At 40.4% G+C, this 24,056-nt stretch overlaps 1 protein-coding gene across 1 annotated transcript in view; it reads left to right on the top strand.

Moving 5' to 3' along the window:
- Positions 1 to 1,390: 1,390 nt before the first annotated feature.
- The window catches only part of LOC115167643 (solute carrier family 12 member 2), a 40,047-nt gene continuing 17,381 nt past the window's right edge, over positions 1,391 to 24,056 (top strand). The window contains exons 1-13 of the mRNA XM_029722252.1: positions 1,391 to 2,085; positions 9,331 to 9,462; positions 9,724 to 9,799; positions 10,223 to 10,318; positions 12,602 to 12,741; positions 12,859 to 12,969; positions 13,120 to 13,228; positions 13,465 to 13,592; positions 15,563 to 15,647; positions 15,776 to 15,927; positions 17,151 to 17,258; positions 18,917 to 19,040; positions 19,216 to 19,317. Of these exons, the coding sequence (XP_029578112.1) occupies positions 1,615 to 2,085; positions 9,331 to 9,462; positions 9,724 to 9,799; positions 10,223 to 10,318; positions 12,602 to 12,741; positions 12,859 to 12,969; positions 13,120 to 13,228; positions 13,465 to 13,592; positions 15,563 to 15,647; positions 15,776 to 15,927; positions 17,151 to 17,258; positions 18,917 to 19,040; positions 19,216 to 19,317 (1,834 nt within the window). The 5' untranslated portion in view covers positions 1,391 to 1,614. The remainder of the gene's footprint in view (positions 2,086 to 9,330; positions 9,463 to 9,723; positions 9,800 to 10,222; positions 10,319 to 12,601; positions 12,742 to 12,858; positions 12,970 to 13,119; positions 13,229 to 13,464; positions 13,593 to 15,562; positions 15,648 to 15,775; positions 15,928 to 17,150; positions 17,259 to 18,916; positions 19,041 to 19,215; positions 19,318 to 24,056) is intronic.

Raw genomic sequence — 24,056 nt, forward strand, 5'->3', positions numbered from 1 at the left:
AAGATTCCTTTGTTTTTATTGAGTATAACTCATAATTATTGAACGTAGGTCATGAACTATACATTTTTTATTTAACTCAATAATTCTACATAAATAAAAGAAATACTATGCATATCTGTCTACACTGTAAAACATAGAATTAGTTCTGCTAACTAAAAATGTTTGAGGAAAGCGATAGAACCATTCGAGCGACCCAACTCAAAATATTCGTTATGGTTATCTTTTTAAGTTGTAATTACGTAACTTTTTTTGTTTTATGAACTTTTGTACACTAATTTGCATTATGTATTCTGAATTATAACGATTGAAGTTACTTGAACATTAATATTTGTTGTCTAAAACATACACATTTAGGGTCCCTTCTACCTATTAACTTTCATTACTCATTTTTTTTCAAGTATTGTAAATTTGTTAAGTCAAGTAAGCATTTCTGATTAGTATTGTTCAGTGGCCGTGTCTTAATGTTTAACATTGTTTTATGTATTTCACGATTTGTAATTTTAACCCACCTTGCAGGCATTGTTGAGCACATTATTGAACGTCAATTTGCGCAACGGTTTTGATATCCGTTCATCATGATCCATTACACTTCATAGCGCAACGAACTGTTTAATACTATTTTAGAAATATAGTTATCTTTCTTCAAACATGCATACAACATTGAGTAAAAGTATCATAAAGTCCAAAAAATGTAATTACCCACAATCCTCTATTAAAACGAGGGAAGTTGTTGCAAGAACATAAAATTATTAAGTATTCATAATTTGCGTATCAACACAACAAAAATAAATCAAGTGTGTTTTACTCAAATATCAATGTGTCTAACTAATACTTTATCATTATAAGTAAAGACGTAAAACAATAGAATCAAGTAAGAACAACTTTTTGAATAAATGTTAAATTTACTTTAAACTATTAAATAATCCTAACTTGCAAAAATGTTCATTTTAGATTAGCAGGACAAAGATAAATAAAGTTATATAGTTACTCAATGACCTTATATTTGTTAACATTCCTCACAAAAAATGAAGTGCTAACATTTTTTATTGACATCTGAGTGAGTACCACTTATATGATTTGATTTCTACAGACAGTTGGAGATGTTTGAGTAGCCACGACTCAATTTATTTAATGAGTTAGGGAGTTATAGTAAGGTTTACAATGTAGCACTTGTTTTCTATTGGAATCAATAGTGAAATAGTTGCCTGACTAGAGTTCTGTGAATGAACAACTATACAGGATAATAAAATATTAATTTCACATACATTCAAAACTAATAATCTTAGTGGGGTGTCTGCGGTTGAAAAGCGCACACGAAAAGCGCATGGACAAATTTGCCTGTTTGCTCCCTGGTGCTGCCCTGCGACCTCTAGACCTCGTGTTGGCGGGTGACGTACTCAGAGTTGCTAATTTCTCAGAACATTCAACCCACACTCGAGGCATCACTGTTGGGGTCCAGAACAGGAGAGCGTGGATTGGGTAGATCGATGCCCACGGCGCAGCTTTGGCTTGAGTACTGATGCATACATTGCTGAAGGAAGGAATTTAAATGGTCCTTTTTAAAACAATTTTCTGCAATACATCTGATTATACAGTGATAACTACTCAGTGGACATGTCATCACCTTCAGGTCAGAAACCAGCTCTCAAGACAGCGGGTTCAGGGCAAAGCAGGTTTCAGGTGACAGAGGTAACGGAGTTAGGACCCGTCACATCTGGAGAGCGCACATCGGGAGGGACTGATGGAACTACGGGTACGACTGGTAGTAAGGGGTCGGCAGGTGGAGAGGAGTCCAAAGGGAGATTTAGCGTAGTCAAGTTTCTTGATTCAGGTGGAATAGGGACGGACGGATCTGATGTGGCTCAGAATGGTGACACTGTCAGGAGCACGGGCAGCCATCGTTCATCCGCAAGCGGTCATACTAACATTTCAGATACCCACTCAAATACGTATTATATGCGAACATTTGGCCATAACACAATTGATGCTGTCCCAAACATCGATTTCTACCGACAAACAGAAGCGCCTCTTGGAGATAAATTGATACGGCCAACTCTTTCGGAGCTACACGATGAGCTTGACAAGGTATGTAACCTGCTACCACCTTCTGTTTTGACGCGGCACTACATCGCTATTTACCAGACAGGTGGGGATTGATAGCGCACGCCTTGAGATAGCCTATATTGGTGCCAAGTGTATAAAAAAGTCTAAAAACATGGGGGTATATTGTGTAGATGGGTGAGAAAAATTATGAATTCAGGGTGTAACACATCAAAATGTGGAATACGTCAAGGGGTATGAATACTTTCTGAAAGCACTGTATGTAAATCTATAGTGCATCCTTACCAGGGGCGAAAATCTGATATCAACTTTGGAGGGGACAATTACATGAAATTTTCTCAAGACCAATTCCTGAGGGGGACACCAAAAGTAGTGCTGTAACACATAGCCTACATTGTAATATGGTAAATGTATATTGAGGAACCAAAGAAATAAGGTGTTTGCCGTACTCCTAACTACCGGTACCCAAAACTACACAACTAATCACAACAGCAATACCATTGCCTTTAACAAATCTTAGATCACTCACCAGTTTAAGTTGAGAGTGGGGGTATCCATGGCATTTTCCAATTATGTTCCTATTTTACAAGTCAAAAAAATTGAGAACCTTTCATAATGTTGCCAAACAAAGACTCAACAAACTTACCTGAGACTCCCTGTCTCTGCCAGTCTGTCCCTGCATATCTGTCCCCAACTCTGCTGTCTGTGTGCCATCTGTTGCCTGCTCTGACATCATTGTGAAACATTTCCATTAGAATTTCATTTCTTTCTTATGAACATTTTATCAACTAGTCTTTGAGATATTAGGTTACTAGGGTTCTTACTATGTGTTTTGGTGTATTGAAAAATACTCTGATGTCCGTCTTTTATTTTTCTGCCATTTTTCTACCTGGCTGGCTGGCTACACACACACACACAGTGTGTAGGTTATTTACAGTAGGAGATGGGCTTCTATCATCTTCTATCATTCTATTTGGGCTTCGATCTAAAAGGTAGCTAGCAAATGTGAAACGGATTAAAATGACAAGAGTTGACAGCTGTATGAGTTCACCATTTACACAACATATGCTGCAACCTTTTGTAATTGTAATAGTTTGTTTCATATTGGCTGGCTTCCAACAATAGCTGAATTTGCAGTTTCAGTGGTGTTTGCTATAATCTTTGCTACCCGGGTTAAATAAAGGTGAAATAAAATAAATAAATAAAAGTTCCCTTGCGACAATTTAGCTTTTGCAATGAGACCATTAAATATATTTAAGACAATGGTAGAAGAGAGTGTAGTTCTGTTCAGTTTGGACTTCAGTTTATCGCTAACCTTATCACAGGGACTTTGAAGCACTAACTTACATCATCTGCATGCTGATCTTGGAATAAATTGACGATAGCAAAGATTCCATCTTTGACGATGCCACATAAATGGAATAGGTACTAGCTAGCTTAATAGTTAATATTTGCGCGCTAGCTCTGCATATTCAGCTAGTGTGTGTGCGCGATTGACTGGATTAACCTTAAGTCAGTTACGTTCATTGAGTGCCTTTCAGACAGTAGACATGACCCCTCTGTTACCTTGCCAACTAAGGAACTGGCAGTGGATCAAACCATTGTGAGGCAAAGGGTGGGGGGATCGCAATCTTTTGAAACTTAAAAACGCGCTATTAAGTGTCTATAATCAGCACAATTGCTTTCATTGCGTATTATTAATATTATTTAAATTACATAGTTATGTTTCAGTGATATATTGGGGGGGACAAATCATATTTTTCCCAGGATGGGGGGGTCGTGTGTCCCCCGTCCCCCCCGGGATTTCCACCCCTGATCCTTACATTCAGCCTTAGTGACACTGTACCACAGGAACAGACTAGGACCTAAAATCCACCTGTGCATTTATAACACACTGGCCCATTTTTTTCCTAGAGGCCCCCATTCTGGCCCATTGTTTTCCATGAGGCCCCTCGTTATTACCCAAATAATAGCCATTCTGCACCAAAAAATCTACATTTAGACAGATACACTGGCATTTGCCAGAATGCCCTATGGCCAGTCATTCGATGCTGTATCACAACTGCCAGTGTAATGTGTCTATGCTAAGCTGAAGTGACCTCGTCTGTCACAATCACAGCATTCCCTTCCACAGGGACATTTCTTCTCCTTTGCAGTCCTTTGAATGGACAGCGTGACATCAGGGGCATGACCCACACATTTTGCTCAGACAATGCTCTCTCTGACCATGCCCAAACCCTGATCACCGGCTAATCTTGGCAACTGACAGCCTTTGCAGCCACCAACAAACAATGCTGCCGTGGTTCCCTCTCCCTTCCCTATACTCAATGGTCCAGTGTCCCAGTCTCTGGTCTCTAACACTTTATAGCCACGCTATCCTGTTGGATCACTCACATGCCTCTCATGGGGGCAGGTCACTAGTAATGGAGGACAGAGTATATACATCAGTCCATCCCACAGGCCGAAATATTGTAACATCTATTCAAACCACAGGTTCTATATCTAATATTCTAGATATTACACAATGTTTATGAATACAGTAGAAGTTGGAGTCATTAAAACTCGTTTTTCAAACACTCCTCAAATTTCTTGTTAACAAACTATAGTTTTGGCAAGTCGGTTAGGACATCTACTTTGTGAATGACACAAATAATTTTTTTCAACAATTGTTTATTTCAAGGCCTACCTTCAAACTCAGTGCCTCTTTGCTTGACATCATGAGAAAATCAAAAGAAATCAGTCAAGACCAAACATTTTTTAGACCTCCACAAGTCTGGTTCATCCTTGGGAGCAATTTCCAAACGTCTAAAAGGTACCACGTTCATCTGTACAAACTATAGTACGCAAGCATAAACACCATGGGGCCAGGCAGCCGTCATACCGCTCAGGAAGGAGACGCGTTCTGTCTCCTAGAGATGAACGTACTTGGGTGCGAAAAGTGCAAATCAATCTCAGAACAACAGCAAAGGACCTTGTGAAGATGCTGGAGAAAACAGGTACAAAAGTATCTATATCCACAGTAAAACGAGTCCTATATCAACATAACCTGAAAGGCCGCTCAGCAAGGAAGAAGCCACTGCTCCAAAACCGCCATAAAAAAGACAGACTACGGTTTGCAACTGCACATGGGGACAAAGATCGTACTTTTTGGAGAAATGTCCTCTGGTCTGATGAAACAAAAATAGAACTGTTTGGCCATAATGACCATCGTTATGTTTGGAGGAAAAAGGGGGAGGCTTGCAAGCCGAAGAACACCATCCCAACCGTGAAGCACGGGGGTGGCAGCATCATGCTGTGGGGGTGCTTTGCTGCAGGAGGGACTGGTGAACTTCACAAAATAGAAGGCATCATGAGGAAGAAAAATGATGTGGATATATTGATGCAACATCTTAAGACATCAGTCAGGTAGTTAAAGCTTGGTCGCAAATGGGTCTTCCAAATGGACAATGACCCCAAGCATACTTCCAAAGTTGTGGCAAAATGGCTTAAGGACAACAAAGTCAATTTATTGGAGTGGCCATCACAAGCCCTGACCTCAATCCTATAGAAAATGTGTGGGCAGAGCTGAAAAAGTGTGTGTGAGCAAGGAGGCCTACAAACCTGTCTCAGTTACACCAGCTCTGTCAGGAGGAATGGGCCAAAATTCACCCAACTTATTGTGGGAAGCTTGTGGAAGATACCCAAAATATTTGACCCAAGTTAAACTATTTAAAGGGAATGCTACCAAATACTAATTGAGTGTATGTAAACTTCTGACCCACTGGGAATGTGATGAAAGAAATAACAGCTGAAATAAATCATTCTCTCTACTATTATTCTGACATTTCACAATCTTAAAATAAAGTGGTGATCTTAACTGACCTAAAACAGGGAATTTTTACTAGGATTAAATGTCAGGAATTGTGGAAAACTGAGTTTAAATGTATTTGGCTAAGGTCTATGTAAACTTCCGACTTCAACTGTACATGCATACCTGCATGTCAAAGGTTCCATTTCCATTTGCAGAGGAAACAAAAACTTCCCAAGTCTGATATGGAGTGATATTAGTGCCAACGTAAGTTGAATTTGATTATTGAATTGTATTGCACAAATGGAACTGAATTGTACTTGAAAGGGGAAAACTGCAATTGCTATATCCATTTTTACACTCTTAAATTAAGGCTGAGGCTAGGAGACCGGATCGAACCGTCCCATTCCACCCTCCGTTCCCTACGTCGATTTGAATAAGCATTCCAAAAACATACAGTGTATACACTCCCGTTCAAAAGTTTGGATTCACTTCGAAATGTCCTTGTTTTTGAAAGAAAAGCACATTTTTTGTCCATTAAAATAACATGAAATTGATCAGAAATACAGTGTAGACATTGTTAATGTTGTATTGTAAATGACTATTGTAGCGGGAAATGGCTAATTTTTTGTGGAATATCTACATAGGCGTACAGAGGCCCCTTATTATCAACCATCACTCCTGTGTTCCAATGGCACGTTGTGTTAGCTAATCCAAGTTTATAATTTTAAAAGGCTAATAATGGGCCTCTGTACGCATATGTAGATATTCCATAAAAAATCTGCCGTTTCCAGGTACAATAGTCATTTACAACATTAACAATGTCTACACTGTATTTCTGATACATTTTGTGTTTATTTTAATGGACAAAAAATGTGCTTTTCTTTCAAAAACAAGGACATTTCTAAGTGACCCCAAACTCTTGAACGGTAGTGTATTTTGTAGGCTAATATAGGACTACATGATCAATATGTAGCTGCAACCTTTTCTGTCTGTTGTAACTAAGGATATTGCAGTAGCACAAACATAAGCACGAGTCAGACAAATGCATTTAGCCTACATGAAAACATCACATGTAACATGTAGCAAATTTTATTTAACCTTTAACTAGGCAAGTCAGTTAAGAACAATTTTTTAACGCTGGCCAATTGTGCGCCATCCTATGGGATTGTCAATCACAGCCGGTTGTGATACAGCCTGGAATCAAACCAGGGTCTGTAGTGACGGCTCTAGCACTGAGATGCAGTGCCTTAGACCGCTGCACCACTCGAGAGCCCTGTCTACACATTGCATTGGGGCAAAACAATCTGTGTTTTAACCATAGATGACATGCAACTGTTATTTTGCTTCTCAGTGATCATGCAACACAGAATGATTTGATAGATAGTACATCATTGAAATTCGCCCGAGTAGCCTATTCCATCTCTAGGCTGCCGAACTAGCACATGCGCAGAAGGTACGGTTGTTTAGCTATCAGAAAGAACTCCAGATAATCCAGTCATGCAGCCACTCCCTTAAATGAATGACATACCCAATGATTCTTGAAGAAGATAACTTAGAAATGCCTCATGAGCTTAGTTCAACTGTCATACCCCATCAGAACCCAAAATATAAGCTTGTTTTTCTCCATTGTTTGTAAATATGCAGACAATGCAAAACAGGGTTACAACTATTATTCTGAAAGCATTGATGGTCAGTCCTTTCATTCATAGCTATGTCTATGAATTTGAAAAGGATAAATTACATTTCTCCAGCCCCATCCCTCAGCTGTTAACCAAAACAGTGACGGGGTGCCCTTTGTTATTGTTTGAACTTCCGATTTCAGTTCAGCAGAAGATCCACATTATAGCAAATAATATGTTGCCACTTTTAGGGTTAAAGGTAATTTCCAATTGAGTTGACATATGTGACTCAACACCTGGATTCGGTTTTATGTAGCAACATTTGAAATTGTGTTGGATAAAAGTAGAGAGCAACAAAATGGGGAGGAACAATGGGAACCATTTGAGGAACAATAGGAAAGTAATTCTGCTTTGAAAGTTGATTAACTTGTAAACTCACTTTTGAGAAATTGGCCTTTGAATGTTTTGGTATCTAGCGAAGAGCTCTTCTTTGTCTACACCCATTCAGCATCGTTCACACCATCTTAAGCTTTAGCCCCTCCCAACTTGTTTCGCTCTCGTAGCGCACACTTGACGTTCTGGCTGATGATTTGTTTACCTATGGATAACATGAAAACAGCCTAAGCAGCTCTGCTGGCAACAATTTCTTTAGGCTTTTTTGCAGATGTTTACTGACACCGGCCATATTCAACGGGTGTTGTACACACATCACGTAACGTTCGCTAACAAGCCAGCCAGCTAACGTTAGCTAGTTAAACAACAATGAACAGTGCCAACAATGCAACAATACAAATAATAACGTTGGCTAGGGAGCCAGTCAGCTAACGTTAGCTAGCTAGCTAACAGTACACTTTAGCTTAAGACATATAGCTAGCTAGGTAAACAATGAACCTAGCTAGGTAAACAAAGTGTAAGTTCACACACATAACGTTAGCTAACGAGCCAGCCAGCTAACATTAGCTAGCTAGCTAACAGTACACTTTATCTTAAGACATGTAGCTAACTAGCTAAGTAAACAATGAACCTAGCTAGGTAAATAATGTTTAAGATCACACACGTCACGTAACGTTAGCTAACAAGCCAGCCAGCTAACGTTAGCTAGTTAAGCAACAATGAACACAGCTTGAAATGAAACCACTTTCTGTCGAAATTTGAAACGTGTAATATCTGAAAATGTAGCTAGCTAATGCTAGACTATCTTACGTGTATACATCATCATGCATGATGGACGCATCTCCCTGTCAAGAATGCCATACCACGGTTGTCATTAGTTTGAAGATGTAATCTGGAGACAGGTGTTTTCTCCATCTATTTAACTATCATACTCTAATTCCATTGATTTCAAAACTTGATCCTCCAGAAAGCGGAGAGCAACACTTATGCAGGTCACAATACATTTTTTTTAAAAAAGCTGCTTTCGACAGGATTACCGACACAGACTGACGAGCTCAAAATAATAGATAGAAGCCTTCTATGACAAATCAATCCGAACTCATCTCTCGGCATGTCCAGGCCACTCAATATCTTAGCCAATCATGGCTAGTGGGAAGGTTGCAAACTTTTTCTGTGGTTTAACCAACAAGGCTCGTAATTTAACAATTGTATTCGTATTTACAGATGGCATACAAGTTTGTTATGAAGGCACATGAAAGTTCATATGTTCGAGAAGGAATATCTTCCTAAAAACGCATTTTGATAAAATCAATATTTTATACGTTCATACGGCTCTCGTTTCATGAATCAGGTCACATATACAGCGAACGCAAACTTGGAAACGTTGCCTTTAAGATGATCATAGGCAATCGGATTGAATCTAGCCCTTAATGTTTGTCAGCATTTGTTATGTGTGGTATTTTTCAGGAGCCATTGGATGAGGATGGCTTTCCTATTGGGGAGGAGTCTACTCTTGCTGAGGAGGCTGCAGCCAAAGAAGGAACAAAGGAACAAGCAAAGGGAGGCACCATCAAGTTTGGCTGGGTCAAAGGTGTCCTGGTTAGTGTGACCAGAACTGGGAACTAAACAATTTGTTGTCTCTGGCCCAAACATCCCGTTTTTTTCTTTTAGAACGATTCAAACTCTACCATGTTCTCCTTATTGCTCTGTGATGAATCATTGAATTGCACATCAATGTAAATCCTTTCAAAGACATCCAACACAAATCTAAAAACAAGCTTTCAAATGAATGGTTTCCCCCCACTATAGAAGTATGTGTTGGTAACATGAATGTTGTCACCTGTGTGTCTGTGTTTTCAGATACGTTGCATGTTGAACATCTGGGGTGTGATGCTCTTTATTCGCATGTCATGGATCGTGGGACAGGCAGGCATTGGTACGTAGGTGTTGACTTATGTTCAATCAAGACCAAAATATTTAAGGTTTCAAACCTCATAGTGTTGCTTGAGCATTGGGCGCGTTAGTTTTGCATCACCAAAACCCCTTTCAGGGTTTGTTCATTTTAGACCATTCCATTGGTCTTAAAGTGAAATCTCCACCCACCTGGGGCACCAGGTGACACAAAATAAACGCACCCCTTGTTGTAAAGTTTGTTATCATAAAATTGTATACTTGCAGGTATATTATTATTATGCTTTTTGACCAAGTGGGCCTACTAACATGTTCTATAACTAGGGCTCAGAGTTTTTCCAGGTCAGGTAAAACAAATTCCTACAGGCCTTTGTCACAATCGATTTTACCTGTAAGCATGATGAGAAAGTTATCTACTAAAAGATCATTTGCTCATCTTTTTTAACAGGTCTGACATGTGTTATTATTCTGATGGCAACAGTTGTAACCACCATCACTGGACTCTCCACCTCAGCCATAGCAACCAATGGGTTTGTGCGAGGAGGTAAGGGAAAGCTTTATTCCGGATGAAATGCTAATATATTAACAATGCATTAGGATCCTGTAGCAGAATTATAAAAATGAGGTATTAGAAGAGATTTTAAGGAGTATTAATTTGGTAAAGTCATTGAGATCCTTCATGATACCGGGATTAGATCTGTAGAGCACTGTCGACAGAAGCGTCATGCCCGTACAGAAGGGCATGTGCCCCCTCAGTTGGCTTTAGCTAACCCAGAAAGGTTCCCAATCTCCCAACCTCATAACTAGTTACCAAAAGCATTTCAGCCTATCGATCAAGTTAAAGTAGCGGGCAAGGTTGGTAGACTTTCAATTTCTAGAAAAGCAAGCAATAACTAAACGTACTGAATAAGACTCACATTCCTTTCAATCTTTTACCCAGATTTCCTCTAAGATGTGAGAAGCAGAGAAGCATACAGTGAGGGAAAAAAGTATTTGATCCCCTGCTGATTTTGTACGTTTGCCACTGACAAAGAAATGATCAGTCTATAATTTTAATGGTAGGTTTATTTGAACAGTGAGAGACAGAATAACAACAAAAAAATCCAGAAAAATGCATGTGAAAAATGTTATGAATTGATTTGCATTTTAATGAGGGAAATAAGTATTTGACCCCTCTGCAAAACATGACTTAGTACTTGGTGGCAAAACCCTTGTTGGCAATCACAGAGGAGGTCAGACGTTTCTTGTAGTTGGCCACCAGGTTTGCACACATCTCAGGAGGGATTTTGTCCCACTCCTCTTTGCAGATCTTCTCCAAGTCATTAAGGTTTCGAGGCTGACATTTGGCAACTCAAACCTTCAGCTCCCTCCACAGATTTTCTATGGGATTAAGGTCTGGAGACTGGCTAGGCCACTCCAGGACCTTAATGTGCTTCTTCTTGAGCCACTCCTTTGTTGCCTTGGCCGTGTGTTTTGGGTCATTGTCATGCTGGAATACCCATCCACGACCCATTTTCAATGCCTTGGCTGAGGGAAGGAGGTTCTCACCCAAGATTTGACGGCACATGGCCCAGTCCATCGTCCCTTTGATGCGGTGAAGTTGTCCTGTCCCCTTAGCAGAAAAACACCCCCAAAGCATAATGTTTCCACCTCCATGTCTGACGGTGGGGATGGTGTTCTTGGGGTCATAGGCAGCATTCCTCCTCCTCCAAACACGGCGAGTTGAGTTGATGCCAAAGAGCTCCATTTTGGTTTCATCTGACCACAACACTTTCACCCAGTTGTCCTCTGAATCATTCAGATGTTCATTGGCAAACTTCAGACGGGCATGTATATGTGCTTTCTTGAGCAGGGGGACCTTGCGGGCGCTGCAGGATTTCAGTCCTTCACGGCGTAGTGTGTTACCAATTGTTTTCTTGGTGACTATGGTCCCAGCTGCCTTGAGATCATTGACAAGATCCTCCCATGTAGTTCTGGGCTGATTCCTCACCGTTCTCATGATCATTGTAACTCCACGAGGTGAGATCTTGCATGGAGCCCCAGGCCGAGGGAGATTGACAGTTATTTTGTGTTTCTTCCATTTGCGAATAATCGCACCAACTGTTGTCACCTTCTCACCAAGCTGCTTGGCGATGGTCTTGTAGCCCATTCCAGCCTTGTGTAGGTCTACAATCTTGTCCCTGACATCCTTGGAGAGCTCTTTGGTCTTGGCCATGGTGGAGAGTTTGGAATCTGATTGATTGAGTGCTTCTGTGGACAGGTGTCTTTTATTTAGGTAACAAGCTGAGATTAGGAGCACTCCCTTTAAGAGTGTGCTTATCTTAGGTGGTCAAATACTTATTTCCCTCATTAAAATGCCAATCAATTTATAACATTTTTGACATGCGTTTTTCTGGATTTTTTTGTTGTTATTCTGTTTCTCACTGTTCAAATAACCCTACCTTTAATATTATAGACTGATCATTTCAAGAGGTATGCAGAAAAATAGACATATTTTTTATATAGAACTAAGCAAAATGATTATGGCTCTAGATTGCAGGAAAAAGCTGTTTCAGACCACCCCCCAGCCATCCTTACGTATTTGTGCCCCCTCAGATTTTTGTGGTGCCAGACGCCCCTGGCTGTCGACACTGTGGATTTTAAAGGCAATGTTCCTGCATTCGCGGAGATCACACTCACAATAAACGTAAAAAATGTCAGCTCAATCGGAAATTACCTTTAAAGTCAGACATAGTGTGCCGAGCATTAACACGCTTGAATTGTGATTCTGGTCTAACCCTAGTGTGTTTCTGGTGTAACCCGTCTGTAATTCTTCCTCTTATCTTAGGTGGAGCATATTACCTCATATCAAGGAGTTTGGGCCCTGAATTTGGCGGCTCCATTGGTCTCATCTTCGCCTTTGCTAATGCTGTGGCTGTGGCCATGTATGTTGTGGGCTTTGCTGAAACTGTCGTTGAGATGCTTAATGTAAGGAACATTTGATATGCCTGTATAGTGAACGTTGATTGGATCGCTGTGTGCCATGTTGACATTTTACATAGCAACAACAGTAACAGCCTTGGGTGATTGTTTTCTGATTGACAGGATGTAGATGCCCTAATGACAGATGAGCTCAATGATGTCCGTATAGTGGGCACCCTCACTGTCATCCTGCTTCTGGGCATCTCAGTGGCAGGGATGGAGTGGGAGGCGAAGGTAAGACCCACAGAGCAATGCACTGTCACACATAGTAACACAAGGAACCCTTGCTTTACTTTAGACTCTTGCCGTAGTGACTTTATGGAACTTCTGGCAGATAAGCGTGTTGAAACTCTGTACCACTCATGACCCAACTTTCCCTTCCAGGCCCAGATTGTGCTGTTGGTCATTCTTTTGGCCGCCATCTTCAACTATTTCATCGGAACCGTCATCACCATGGAGTCAAAAGAGCCCAAAGGCTTCTTTGGCTACAAAGGTTTGTCTGATAGTTCAACTATGCACTCATTTCCATATCCCAAATTGTAATTCTCCTTCTGTTGAACATGCATTACATTAATCTAATCTCAGATCTGTTTGTGCTTTTGCCTACCTAGGAGTTGGCAAGAGTGCAGAAACAGACTGGCACACAGGCTAGCATTATATTTAATGGCTTACGACTGCCCCCATTGAATCAAGATGAAATTCTCACGTTGTGTTCTTTTTCATCCGAAGCGGCTATCATGATGGAGAACATGGGACCGGATTTCCGAGACGGCGAGACATTCTTTTCCATGTTTGCCATTTTCTTTCCGGCTGCAACAGGCATCCTGGCAGGTGCCAACATCTCAGGAGACCTTACAGTAAGACCTTGGCTTCTCTCAAAGGTCCAAAGCAGCCGTTTTATATCAATATCAAATCCTTTCCCAGTAACAATGAAGTACCCTACTGTGATTGTTTTCAATTAAAACGGTCAAAAAGAAACAAAAATAGCTTCTTAGTAGATAGCAATTTCTCACCCAAGAATTTTGCAAAGACTGTCTGTGAGTGGTCTGAGTAGGGTTGCAAAGGGAGGGTATTTTACTGGAAACTTTACCAGTAAACTCCTGGAATTTTGGTATATTTCAAGGATTTTATGTAATCTATCAAAATACTTCTAGTGGCCCTTTTGGGTAGATTATTTTTTATTTTTTGAAATTGAATCTTTATTAAACTTATCACGTGTCTGCAATTATCTCTGGCCCTCTCTCTGGACTTATCACATGTAAAATATATGAAATAATTAATTAAAAAATAGAATGACAAAGCTGTAAAACATTATCCTAAATATAAACCATCAACTTAGTGAATACTATTGGTGTTTGATATGAGGGTTTCAGCATTTAATATCCTTTATATTTATTTTATTATGCCAATGTTTTTCTTGTCAATGTTTTGGCGTCAAACTGGTGGCAGTTGTGGGGAAAGTAAATAGTTGGATGAGTTGCAGAGGTACAGTAATTGAAAATTGTTGTTTAGATGTTGTTTTTATTAATTAGGCTATTTTCTCTTGGACCAAATTGTCTATCTACTACAAACTCATGGACAATATGGACACAGATATATATATATAAGAATACTATATATGAATACATTTGTTTTAAGTTATTCCAGTATAAATTACCAAAGTTACAATAGATTGCCATATATTTTCTCTTAATTACCAAAATTACTGAAGATTCTGGTAACCTTGATAAATTACCGGTAGCTTTGCAACCCAGTGGCGAAAAAAGTACCCAATTGTCATACTTGAGTAAATGTAAAATACGTTAATAGAAAATGACTCAAGTAAAAGTGAAAGTCACCCAGTAAAATACTACTTGTGTAAAAGTCTAAAAGTATTTGGTTTTAAATATACTTAAGTATCAAAAGTAAATAAAATTGGTAAAATGTACTTAAGTATCAAAAGTAAAAGTATAAATTATTTCAAATTCCTTATATTAAGCAAACCAGACGGCACCATTTTCTTGTTTTTTTTAATTTACGGATAGCCAGGGGCACACTCCAACACTCAGACATAATTTACAAATGAAGCATTTGTGTTTAGTGAGTCTGCCAGATCAGAGGCAGTAGAGATGTCCAGGGATGTTCTCTTGATAAGTGCGTGAATTGGAAAAATGTCCTGTCCTGCTAAGAATTCAAAATGTAACAAGTACTTTTCAGTGTCAGGGAAAATGTATGGAGTAAAAAGTACATGATTTTCTTTAGGAATGTAGTGAAGTAAAAGTACAGCTACTCCAAAAAACAACTTAAGTAGAACTTTAAAGTATTTTTACTTAAGTACTTTACACCACTGTTGCAACCCTAGGTCTGAGTGGGGAGGAGGAAACTGAAAACTCACTGTTATTGGCAGAGGTTTGGAACTCACTTTCTTATTGGTCAAATAACTAATTTACCGCCTGGTGATGTCACCAGGCAGGCCAAAACTCCATCACACCAAAACAGGCAAAAATTTCAGGCGGTCTTTTCAAACAGCGCTTACACTAAAAGGGCATTATCATTATTTTCACAATTTCACATTATTATTTCAACCTCCATAGTGTGGTAATATATATGAAACACAGGAATATCATGTTTTTGAATTCACTGGAACTTTAAAGGAATACTACTGTACACTCAAACTACATTTTTGCATTTTGTTCATTAGTCCACTGTTAATATAATCCCTAGAAAGGGTGCATGTCAGCAGTGAAGTTTTCAAGATGGAGCACTTTCAATATAGAGCAAAAACTGTCATGCGTTTTTAATGTATTCACAACAAAACATTGAGAAATATGTTGTTCTGTCCCCCTAGGATCCTCAGTCAGCCATTCCAAAGGGCACTCTTTTGGCCATCCTTATAACTGGAATTACTTATGTGGCAGTGACTGTTTCTACTGGTAATCTTTCTCTTTATAAAATGAACATGAAGTTACAGTAGCAAGACAAGTACACTGTTTAATATTATTAAAAATTCCACAATTAGTTAATTGAAGATTCAAGTTAATATTCTCATCCTTTCTTACAGGATCTTGTATCCTTAGAGACGCCACTGGCGATCACAATGATACCTCCAGTGTCAGTGACTTGAACTGCACGGATGCTGCCTGCACACTTGGTTATGACTTCTCGATTTGTAAGGAAGGAGGCTGCAAATTTGGGCTTATGAACGATTTCCAAGTATGTCTGGGCCTGGGGTAATGTGTAGGATTATCTTAACATTGACATTAACATGTACCTCCAATAATGGTTAACCTCACATGATGTAACAAAGTTTAGCCAGAGAGCCTACAACTTAAAGGGATAGTTCACCCAAACTACAACACTGCATATTGGTTTCCTTACCCTGTAAGCAGTTTTGTTTACCTGGTCGCTGTCAGGAAGAAAACCAATACGTAATTTTGTAATTTAGGTGAACCATCCCCTTTAAAATAGTCTCACGCATTATAACCCCCACCCCGATCCTGATTGTCATTCGAACTACTGGTCGAAGCAGGTCTCCTACCTCTGCTGAAAGTTGACCTCTAGTCTAGCACAATGCTCTGCTTGGATGTTTTCAGATATGCTTTTTTCCAAAAGGAATTATTCTTTAAAATAGTCACCTGGCATAGAGCCTTATAAAAGAAGGTGTAACCTTATATGATCCTTTAACACCATGGTAGTTGTTTGATGTGGAAAGCTGAGAATTTGATTTGGGTTAGTGTTGGGCAATTTAGTGATAAAATGGGCTGCAAAAAATTATTCCATCTCTCATGGCAGTTCAGAAGCTGCATTTCCCTCACTACGCTATTCTCCTTCCTGCTTGAATTTTTGACAATAGATGTAGGGGCTTGCAGTGTTAGTTAGTGGTAAACAATGGGAGCTGGGATAATAGTGCTTGTGTTGTGAGTCACAAGGCATTCTCTAGGTCTTGAATGAGACCATTGACAGCAACCACTGTGCGTAGGCACCCACCCACTTTGTGCCACTGATATCATAGGCAAGTGGTACAGGGTTACCCAGTACCAAAGCCAAGTGCACTTACATGGCATTAATGACAAAGGCACTTGTCGATTGGTTTGCACAGCAGACATAGAGTTGAACAATACACCTTGCTGTTGTTTTTTTTTGTTTATTATGAATACACACTGCAAGCCTTTTACAAATTGGTCATGGTTAGCACTGATCTTTTTGTATTTTCTTATGCCTTGAGGTGTTTTGCCATGACTTTGCATGACTTTCTCCCCACTACCACTAATGGCTTAGCACCCCTATGGTACCCTCTATAACATGACCTTTGTTTTTGCATTTCAATCTTTTCAATAGCTGTAGTTTAATCTCAGTTCATGAGAGAATGTGTGTGTTGCCTGATATCATTGAAGGTGCCAACTAATGAAGTAACGTCTAGGCTTGTTGTTGGCTAGGTCATGAGTTTGGTGTCTGGGTTTGGACCTCTGATCACTGCTGGTATTTTCTCGGCCACGCTGTCATCAGCCCTGGCCTCTCTCGTCAGTGCCCCAAAAGTCTTCCAGGTGAGAACCCTCCTTCGGTATTTGTTATATTTCGAGTATTTTCGTGGAGTACATTTTTAGGGCCGGTTTCCCAGACACAGATTGGGCCTGGACCTAAAAGCATGCCAAAGGAGAATATACTGTATATACATTTGTTCATATGGGCAGAATATTGTATGAAATAAATAAATAAAAATGTGACAGCTGGCTGGTCGCTCTGTGATCAATAAGCTACCATTTTCTCGATATGAAAAGGAGACAAAAATATAACTGACCTGCACTGCACATAGGAGTGTCCATATGACTGTGAGATGATTGACCAGTAGGCAAAGTGCGAATGTTCTGAAAGCTTCCTTCGAATCAATCATGAATACAATAAGAAACCCATTGACCCCTTATGGAGCATCAGTTGGACAAAAGTCTTGCTGAGTCTATGAGATGGTGCACTATTAATGGCAGCAAATGTTCATATTATCAAATGTTCATAATGATCATTTAAGCCATGCCGTGAAAACAGTTTTTATGGGAACACAAATCCAAAATGATGTATGCAACTGCAAAATAGAATGCTTTAACCAAAAGTCACCTAACTTGCGTGGTTCTTCAATAGGCTATGGGTAGGCTAATTTACCTGCTTGTTAGATGTGCATTTGGTATCCAGCTGTTAAGTTAGGCCTAGTGTTATTGTCAACCATCATCAGCTGATCCAGTAAATATTTTTCTGAATGACAGTCAAGTGGCAAACAGCTGTTGTGAGATAGCATGCGATGCAAAAACAGTTATGTTGATTATCTGCTTGATTTGCAGCAGGGTCTACAAGATGTAACAGAGAAAGCATCAAGGTAATGAGTTAATGTTTTCATATGTTTCTGTGCATCGGATTGGACACTGAAGGCTATTGTGTGCAATTGTGTAAGATAGCCTAGGCAAACACCCTAGGCTATGTTGTATTTTCCTATCTATCATTCAGGACTTTTAATGAAAACAAATGAGTAGCCTAGTGGGCTTGTAAACAAACTGATTTGGTGAATTTGAATGATGTAAATAATGATAATGATGGGGAGACCCCAATAGTAGATGGACTCCGATCCCTTTAATCATAGAGGCTATTGTTACTTTGTGTCTCTAAAATCATAATGTTGCTATTGCTATTGTCATGTGACAAAGAGTATTTTTTCAATTGAAACAACCAAATATCGGCCTTTTTCACATGAACTGTTTACTGTCATAAATTCAGTAGCCTATGCTACAAAATATTATATTCTGCCCATAGCCTAAAGAACAGCTACATGATTTAATGAAAAGCAGCAAATAAACACAACATTGTTTCACATTCTTTAATAAAAGACTCAGAAACAGAAACAGGCAATAGGCTACAGCTCGCTTCACAGTTTCCCGCCAAATAGGCCTACAAGGAAACTCTATATATCTCGACGACCTTGAGTGTGCGGGGGTCTGTATGCAGCGTAGTACATTCCACAAAAAGTTTTGCTCAACAAAAAGACACGTAAGCGGCTTAATCTGTGTCCGGGAAACCGCCCCTTAGACATTATTTTAGATATCGAATATTATGTCAAAAACGAGTATACGATATGTCCTGTCAATTGAATTGGATGTTAGACCTTTCCCGCTTTATACGCTTGGATTTGGTATCTCAATGTGTATGTGTGGCTGTTTAGGCTTTGTGCAAGGACAACATCTACCCAGGCCTCCATGTCTTTGCTAAGGGATATGGAAAGAACAATGAACCTTTACGGGGCTACGTCCTCACCTTCTGTATTGGTCTGGCCTTCATTCTTATTGGTACGTTTTTTGTACATTATTGAGCATTATGGGTAATGAAGTCATTCTAGTTTCCAAATTGGCCAACAAACTGATTACTACAGTGTACAAAATGCTTGAAAAGATCCACTTCATTCTCTCCCTGTCACTCATGTATTAGTCTATTTATAGTTTTATTTGTGATTTCTCCCCTTAGCTGAGCTGAATGTCATTGCTCCCATCATTTCAAACTTCTTTCTGGCCTCATATGCCTTGATCAATTTTTCTGTGTTCCATGCATCTCTGGCCAACTCTCCAGGTAAGGATTGGTTTTGATATATGTACTCTCCGATATGCTCACTGTCTTTTCATTCAAATTAGTTGTAGCCCTTTACACTCGTAGCCATATACGGGTTGAAAATGGCAGATTTGACTGATAAAGCCTAAATTGGAATGCAGTAACATGCTATACATCATCACGGTAACCCAATTTCAACATAGACAAACCTTGTGTAAAATATGTTGAATTTGTACCTTTAAAACAATGTCAGATCTTCAACATTATATCCACTATCAGAAAAAAACAATAGGCTGGGCAGCACCTCCTACTGGAGAATTGATCTATAGTTACCCTTTGGTTTCCCATCCTGGGTTTTAATCAAGCCCTGCTATGATATTTGTCACTGATTATTACCAATGTACTATCATAAGGAATTAATTGTTTAGAGATCTCCACTTCCAAACAAATAGATTCACTGTTGCTATCGAAGTCATTCCAAAGGGTAGGTTTAACAAAGCAAATGAACCAATGTGTTTCAAGCTCTGGTTTATTTAACATGTAATGATATTTAGTGATATTGAATTGTGGTTGGTTGTCATCTACATTTTTATTTTTACGTTGTTTGCTAAACTGATATCAGACACAAATGAATGCCAGAATTACATGAAAAACATTTAAACTGGTGGAGGTCCAAACAGTTGGTGCTCTACCCTGAATGACAGGTCACCACTGAGCCACTGGCTCAGATGCAACTATCCAAGCAGTAGAAACAGCTCCTTTAAAAGCTGATACTTGGTTGTGTTGTCAACCAAACGCAATTCAATATTTTTTTTGTAATACAGTAAATAAATAGCCTAAAGTCAAAGCTATCTTACAAACTAATGTAACATTCAACCTTAAAATGAGAAAGACATTTATGGCCACATTTTCAAATCAAATTGTAATGGTCACATACACATATTTAGCAGATGTTACTGTGGATGTAGCAAAATGCTTGTGGTCCTAGCTCCAACAGTGCAGTAATATCTAACAATTCACAACAATACACACAAATCTAAAAGTAAAATAATGAAATTAAGAAATATATAAATATTAGGACGAGCAATGTCGGATTCACTAAAATGCAATGTCGGATTGACTAAAATACAGTAGAATAGAAACAGTATATACATATGAAATTAGTAAAGCAGTATGTAAACATTATTAGTGACTAGTGTTCCATTATTAAAGTGATGAGTGATTCCATGTCTATGTATATAGGGCAGCAGCCTCTAAGGTGCAGGGTTGATTAACTGGGTGATAGCTGGCTAGTGATGGCTTTTTAACTGTCTGATGGCCTTGAGATAGAAGCTGTTTTTCAGTCTCTCGGTCCCAGCTTTGATGCACCTCTACTGAACTCGCTTTCTGGATGATACTGTAGTGGGCCGTGGCTCGGGTGGTTGATGTCCTTGATGATCTTTTTGGCCTTCCTGTTACATCGGGTGCTGCAGGTGTCCTGGAGGGCAGGCAGTGTGCCTCCAATGATGCATTGGGCAGACCACACCCCCCTCTGGAGAGCCCTGCGGTTGTGGGCGGTGCAGTTGCCATACCAGGCAGTGATACACCCCGACAGGATGCTCTCAATTGTGCATCTGTAAAAGTATTTGAGGGTCTTCGGGGCTAAGCCAAATTTCTTCAGCCTCCTGACCACACTGTCTGTGTGGGTGGCCCATTTCAGATCGTCAGTGAATGTGTACGCTGAGGAACTGGAAGCTTTCCACCTTCTCCACTGCGGTCCCGTCAATGTGGAAAGGGGCGTGCTCCCTCTGCTTTTTCCTTAAGTCCACGATCAGCTCCTTCATTTTGTTGACGTTGAGGGAGAGGTTATTTTCCTGGCACCATTCCACCAGGGTAATCGTCATTTTTGGTAATCAGGCCTACTATGGTTGTGTCGTCTGCAAACTTGATGATTGAGTTGGAGGCGTGTGTGGCCACGCAGTCACAGGTGAACAGGGAGTACAGGTCGGGGCTGAGTATGCACTCTTGTGGCCCGTCAGGAAGTCCAGGACCCAGTTGCACAAGACGGGGTTCAGACCCAGGACCCCGTGCTTGATGATGAGCTTGGAGGGTACTATGTTGTTGAAGGCTGAGCTATAGTCAATGAACAGTATTCTTACATAGGTATTCCTCTAGTCCAGGTGGTATAGGGCAGTGTGCAGTGCAATGGCGATTGCATTGTCTGTGGATCTATTGGGGCAGTAAGCAAATTGAAGTGGGTCTAGGGTGTCAGGTAAGGTAGAGATGATATGATCCGTAACTAGCCTCTCAAAGCACTTCATGATGACAGAAGTGAGTGCTACAGGGTGATAGTCATTTAGTTCAGTTACCTTTGATTTCTTAGGTACAGGAGCAATGGTGGACATCTTGAAGCAAGTGGGGACAGCAGACTGGGATAGGGAGAGATTGAATATGTCCGTAAACACTCCAGCCAGCTGGTCTGCGCATGCTCTGAGAGCACGGCTAGGGATGCCGTCTGGGCCAGCAGCCTTGCGAGGGTTAACACGCTTAAATGTCTTACTCACGCCAACCACGGAGAATCAGAGCCCACAGTCCTTGGGAGAGGGCCGCGTCGATGGCACTGTGTTATCCTCAAAGAATGTGTTTAGCTTGTCTGGGAGCAAGACATCGGTGTCCGCGATGTGGCTGGTTTTCCCTTTGTAGTCCGTGATTGTCTGTAGACCCTGCCACATATGTCTCTTGTCTGAGCTGTTGAATTGCGACTCCACTTTGTCTCTGTGCTGACGTTTTGCCTGTTTGATTGCCTTACGGAGGGAATAACTACACTGTTTGTATTCAACCATTTTCCCAGTCACTTTGCCATGGTTAAATGCAGTGGTTCACGCTTTCAGCTTAGCGCGAATGCTGCCACCTATCTACGGTTTCTGGTTTGAGTAGGTTCTTATAGTCACAGTGGAAACAACATCCCCTATACACTTCCTGATGAACTCAGTCACCGTGTCCGTGTATACATCAATGTTATTTTCCGAGGCTACCCGGAACGTATCCCAGTCCGCTTGATCAAAACAATCTTGAACCATGGATTCCAATTGCTCAGACCAGCGTTGAATAGATCTTAGCACAGGCACTTCCTGCTTGAGTTTCTGCCTATAGCAAGGGAGGAGCAAAATGGAGTCGTGATCTGTGTTGCCGAAGGGAGGGCGGGGGAGGGTCTTATAGGCATCCCGGAAGAGAGAATAGCAGTGGTCGTGTGTTTTCCCAGCGCGAGTACTACAGTCAATGTGTTGATAGAACTTCGTTAGCGTTTTTCTCAAATGTGCTTTGTTAAAATCCCCAGCGACAATAAATGCGACCTCAGGATATGTGGTTTCCAGTTTGCATAAAGTCCGGTGTAGTTCCTTGAGGTCCGTCGTAGTATCGGCTTGGGGGGGAATATACACGGCTGTGACTATAACTGAAGAGAATTCTTTTGGGAGGTAATACGGTCGGCATTTGATTGTGAGTTATTCTAGGTTGGGTGAACAAAAGGACTTGAGTTTCTGTACGTTATCACAATCACACCATGAGTGGTTAATCATGAAACATACACCACCACCCTTCTTCTTCCCAGAGAGTTCTTTATTCCTGTCTGCGAGATGTACTGAGAACCCAGCTGGCTGTATGGATGGGGACAGTATATCCAGAGAGAGCCATCATTCTGTGAAACAGAGTATGTTACAGTCCCTGATGTCTCTTTGGAAGGAGATCCTCGCCCTAAGCTAGTCTACTTTATTGTCTAGAGACTGAACATTAGCAAGTAATATACTCGGAAGTGGTGGATGGTGTGCCCGCCTCTGAGTCGGACTAGAATGCCACTCCGGATACCTCTTCTCCGCCGGCAGATTCTTGGAGGAGCCTCTAGGATAAGTTCAATTGCCCTGGGGGGTGGGAACAAAGGATCCAATTCGGGAAAGTCGTATTCCTGGTCGTAGTGCTGGTGAGTTACCGGCGCTCTGATATCCAAAAGCAATTTCCGGCTGTATGTAATAACACAAAAAACGTTCTGGGATAATAGTGTAAGAAATAACATACAAAAGAAACTAAATACTGCAAAGTTGCTAAGGAGCTAGAAGCAGAGCTGCCATGTCTGGGGACACCATCTTGCTGTTTTGAAGTTGAGGTTACTGTAACTATACATTTCTTCTTATGTAATCATATACAGTGTGCATGTTCAAGATTGCATGCTAAGGTTGTGTCAGGTTTGTGGATATTTTCACAATTGCTGTAATAATCTGTGAGTAATCTCGAACAGCATTGATCCTTGCACCATGTACTTTTAATGTCCCCTCAACTGCAATCCAGGTCATTTGGTTATAAATAAACAAAATATCTGACATTGTCTTCCCATTTGAATTTTGCTGTGCTTTTAAATGGTTGAAAGCGCAGTGATAGACATTTGGGTGACAACTAAACCAAATATCTGACATTGTTTTTCCATTGGAATTTGGTTGTGCTTTTAGATGGTTCAAAGCACAGTGATAACGAGTGGCATGTATTCATGGATGCCAAGGGAACCCAGGCTTCCCCCCCCAAAATGGAATATGCTTTGTGGACTTCACTGGACAGAGGATGTTCTCTGGTTTGGTGATGAAACAAAGGTGTGGTTGAATTTATTCTGCCACTGTGTCTTCTTATTGTCTCGACCTTTAGGCCTGCAGTTTGTAACAAGTGTCGTCATGGAGAGAAGACCAAGGCGCAGCGGGAATGTGGATACTCATAGTTTAATTAAAAAAAGGAGTAAA

Source organism: Salmo trutta, chromosome 29 (genome assembly GCF_901001165.1).
Source record: "Salmo trutta chromosome 29, fSalTru1.1, whole genome shotgun sequence".
In the NCBI taxonomy this organism is placed as follows: domain Eukaryota; kingdom Metazoa; phylum Chordata; class Actinopteri; order Salmoniformes; family Salmonidae; genus Salmo; species Salmo trutta.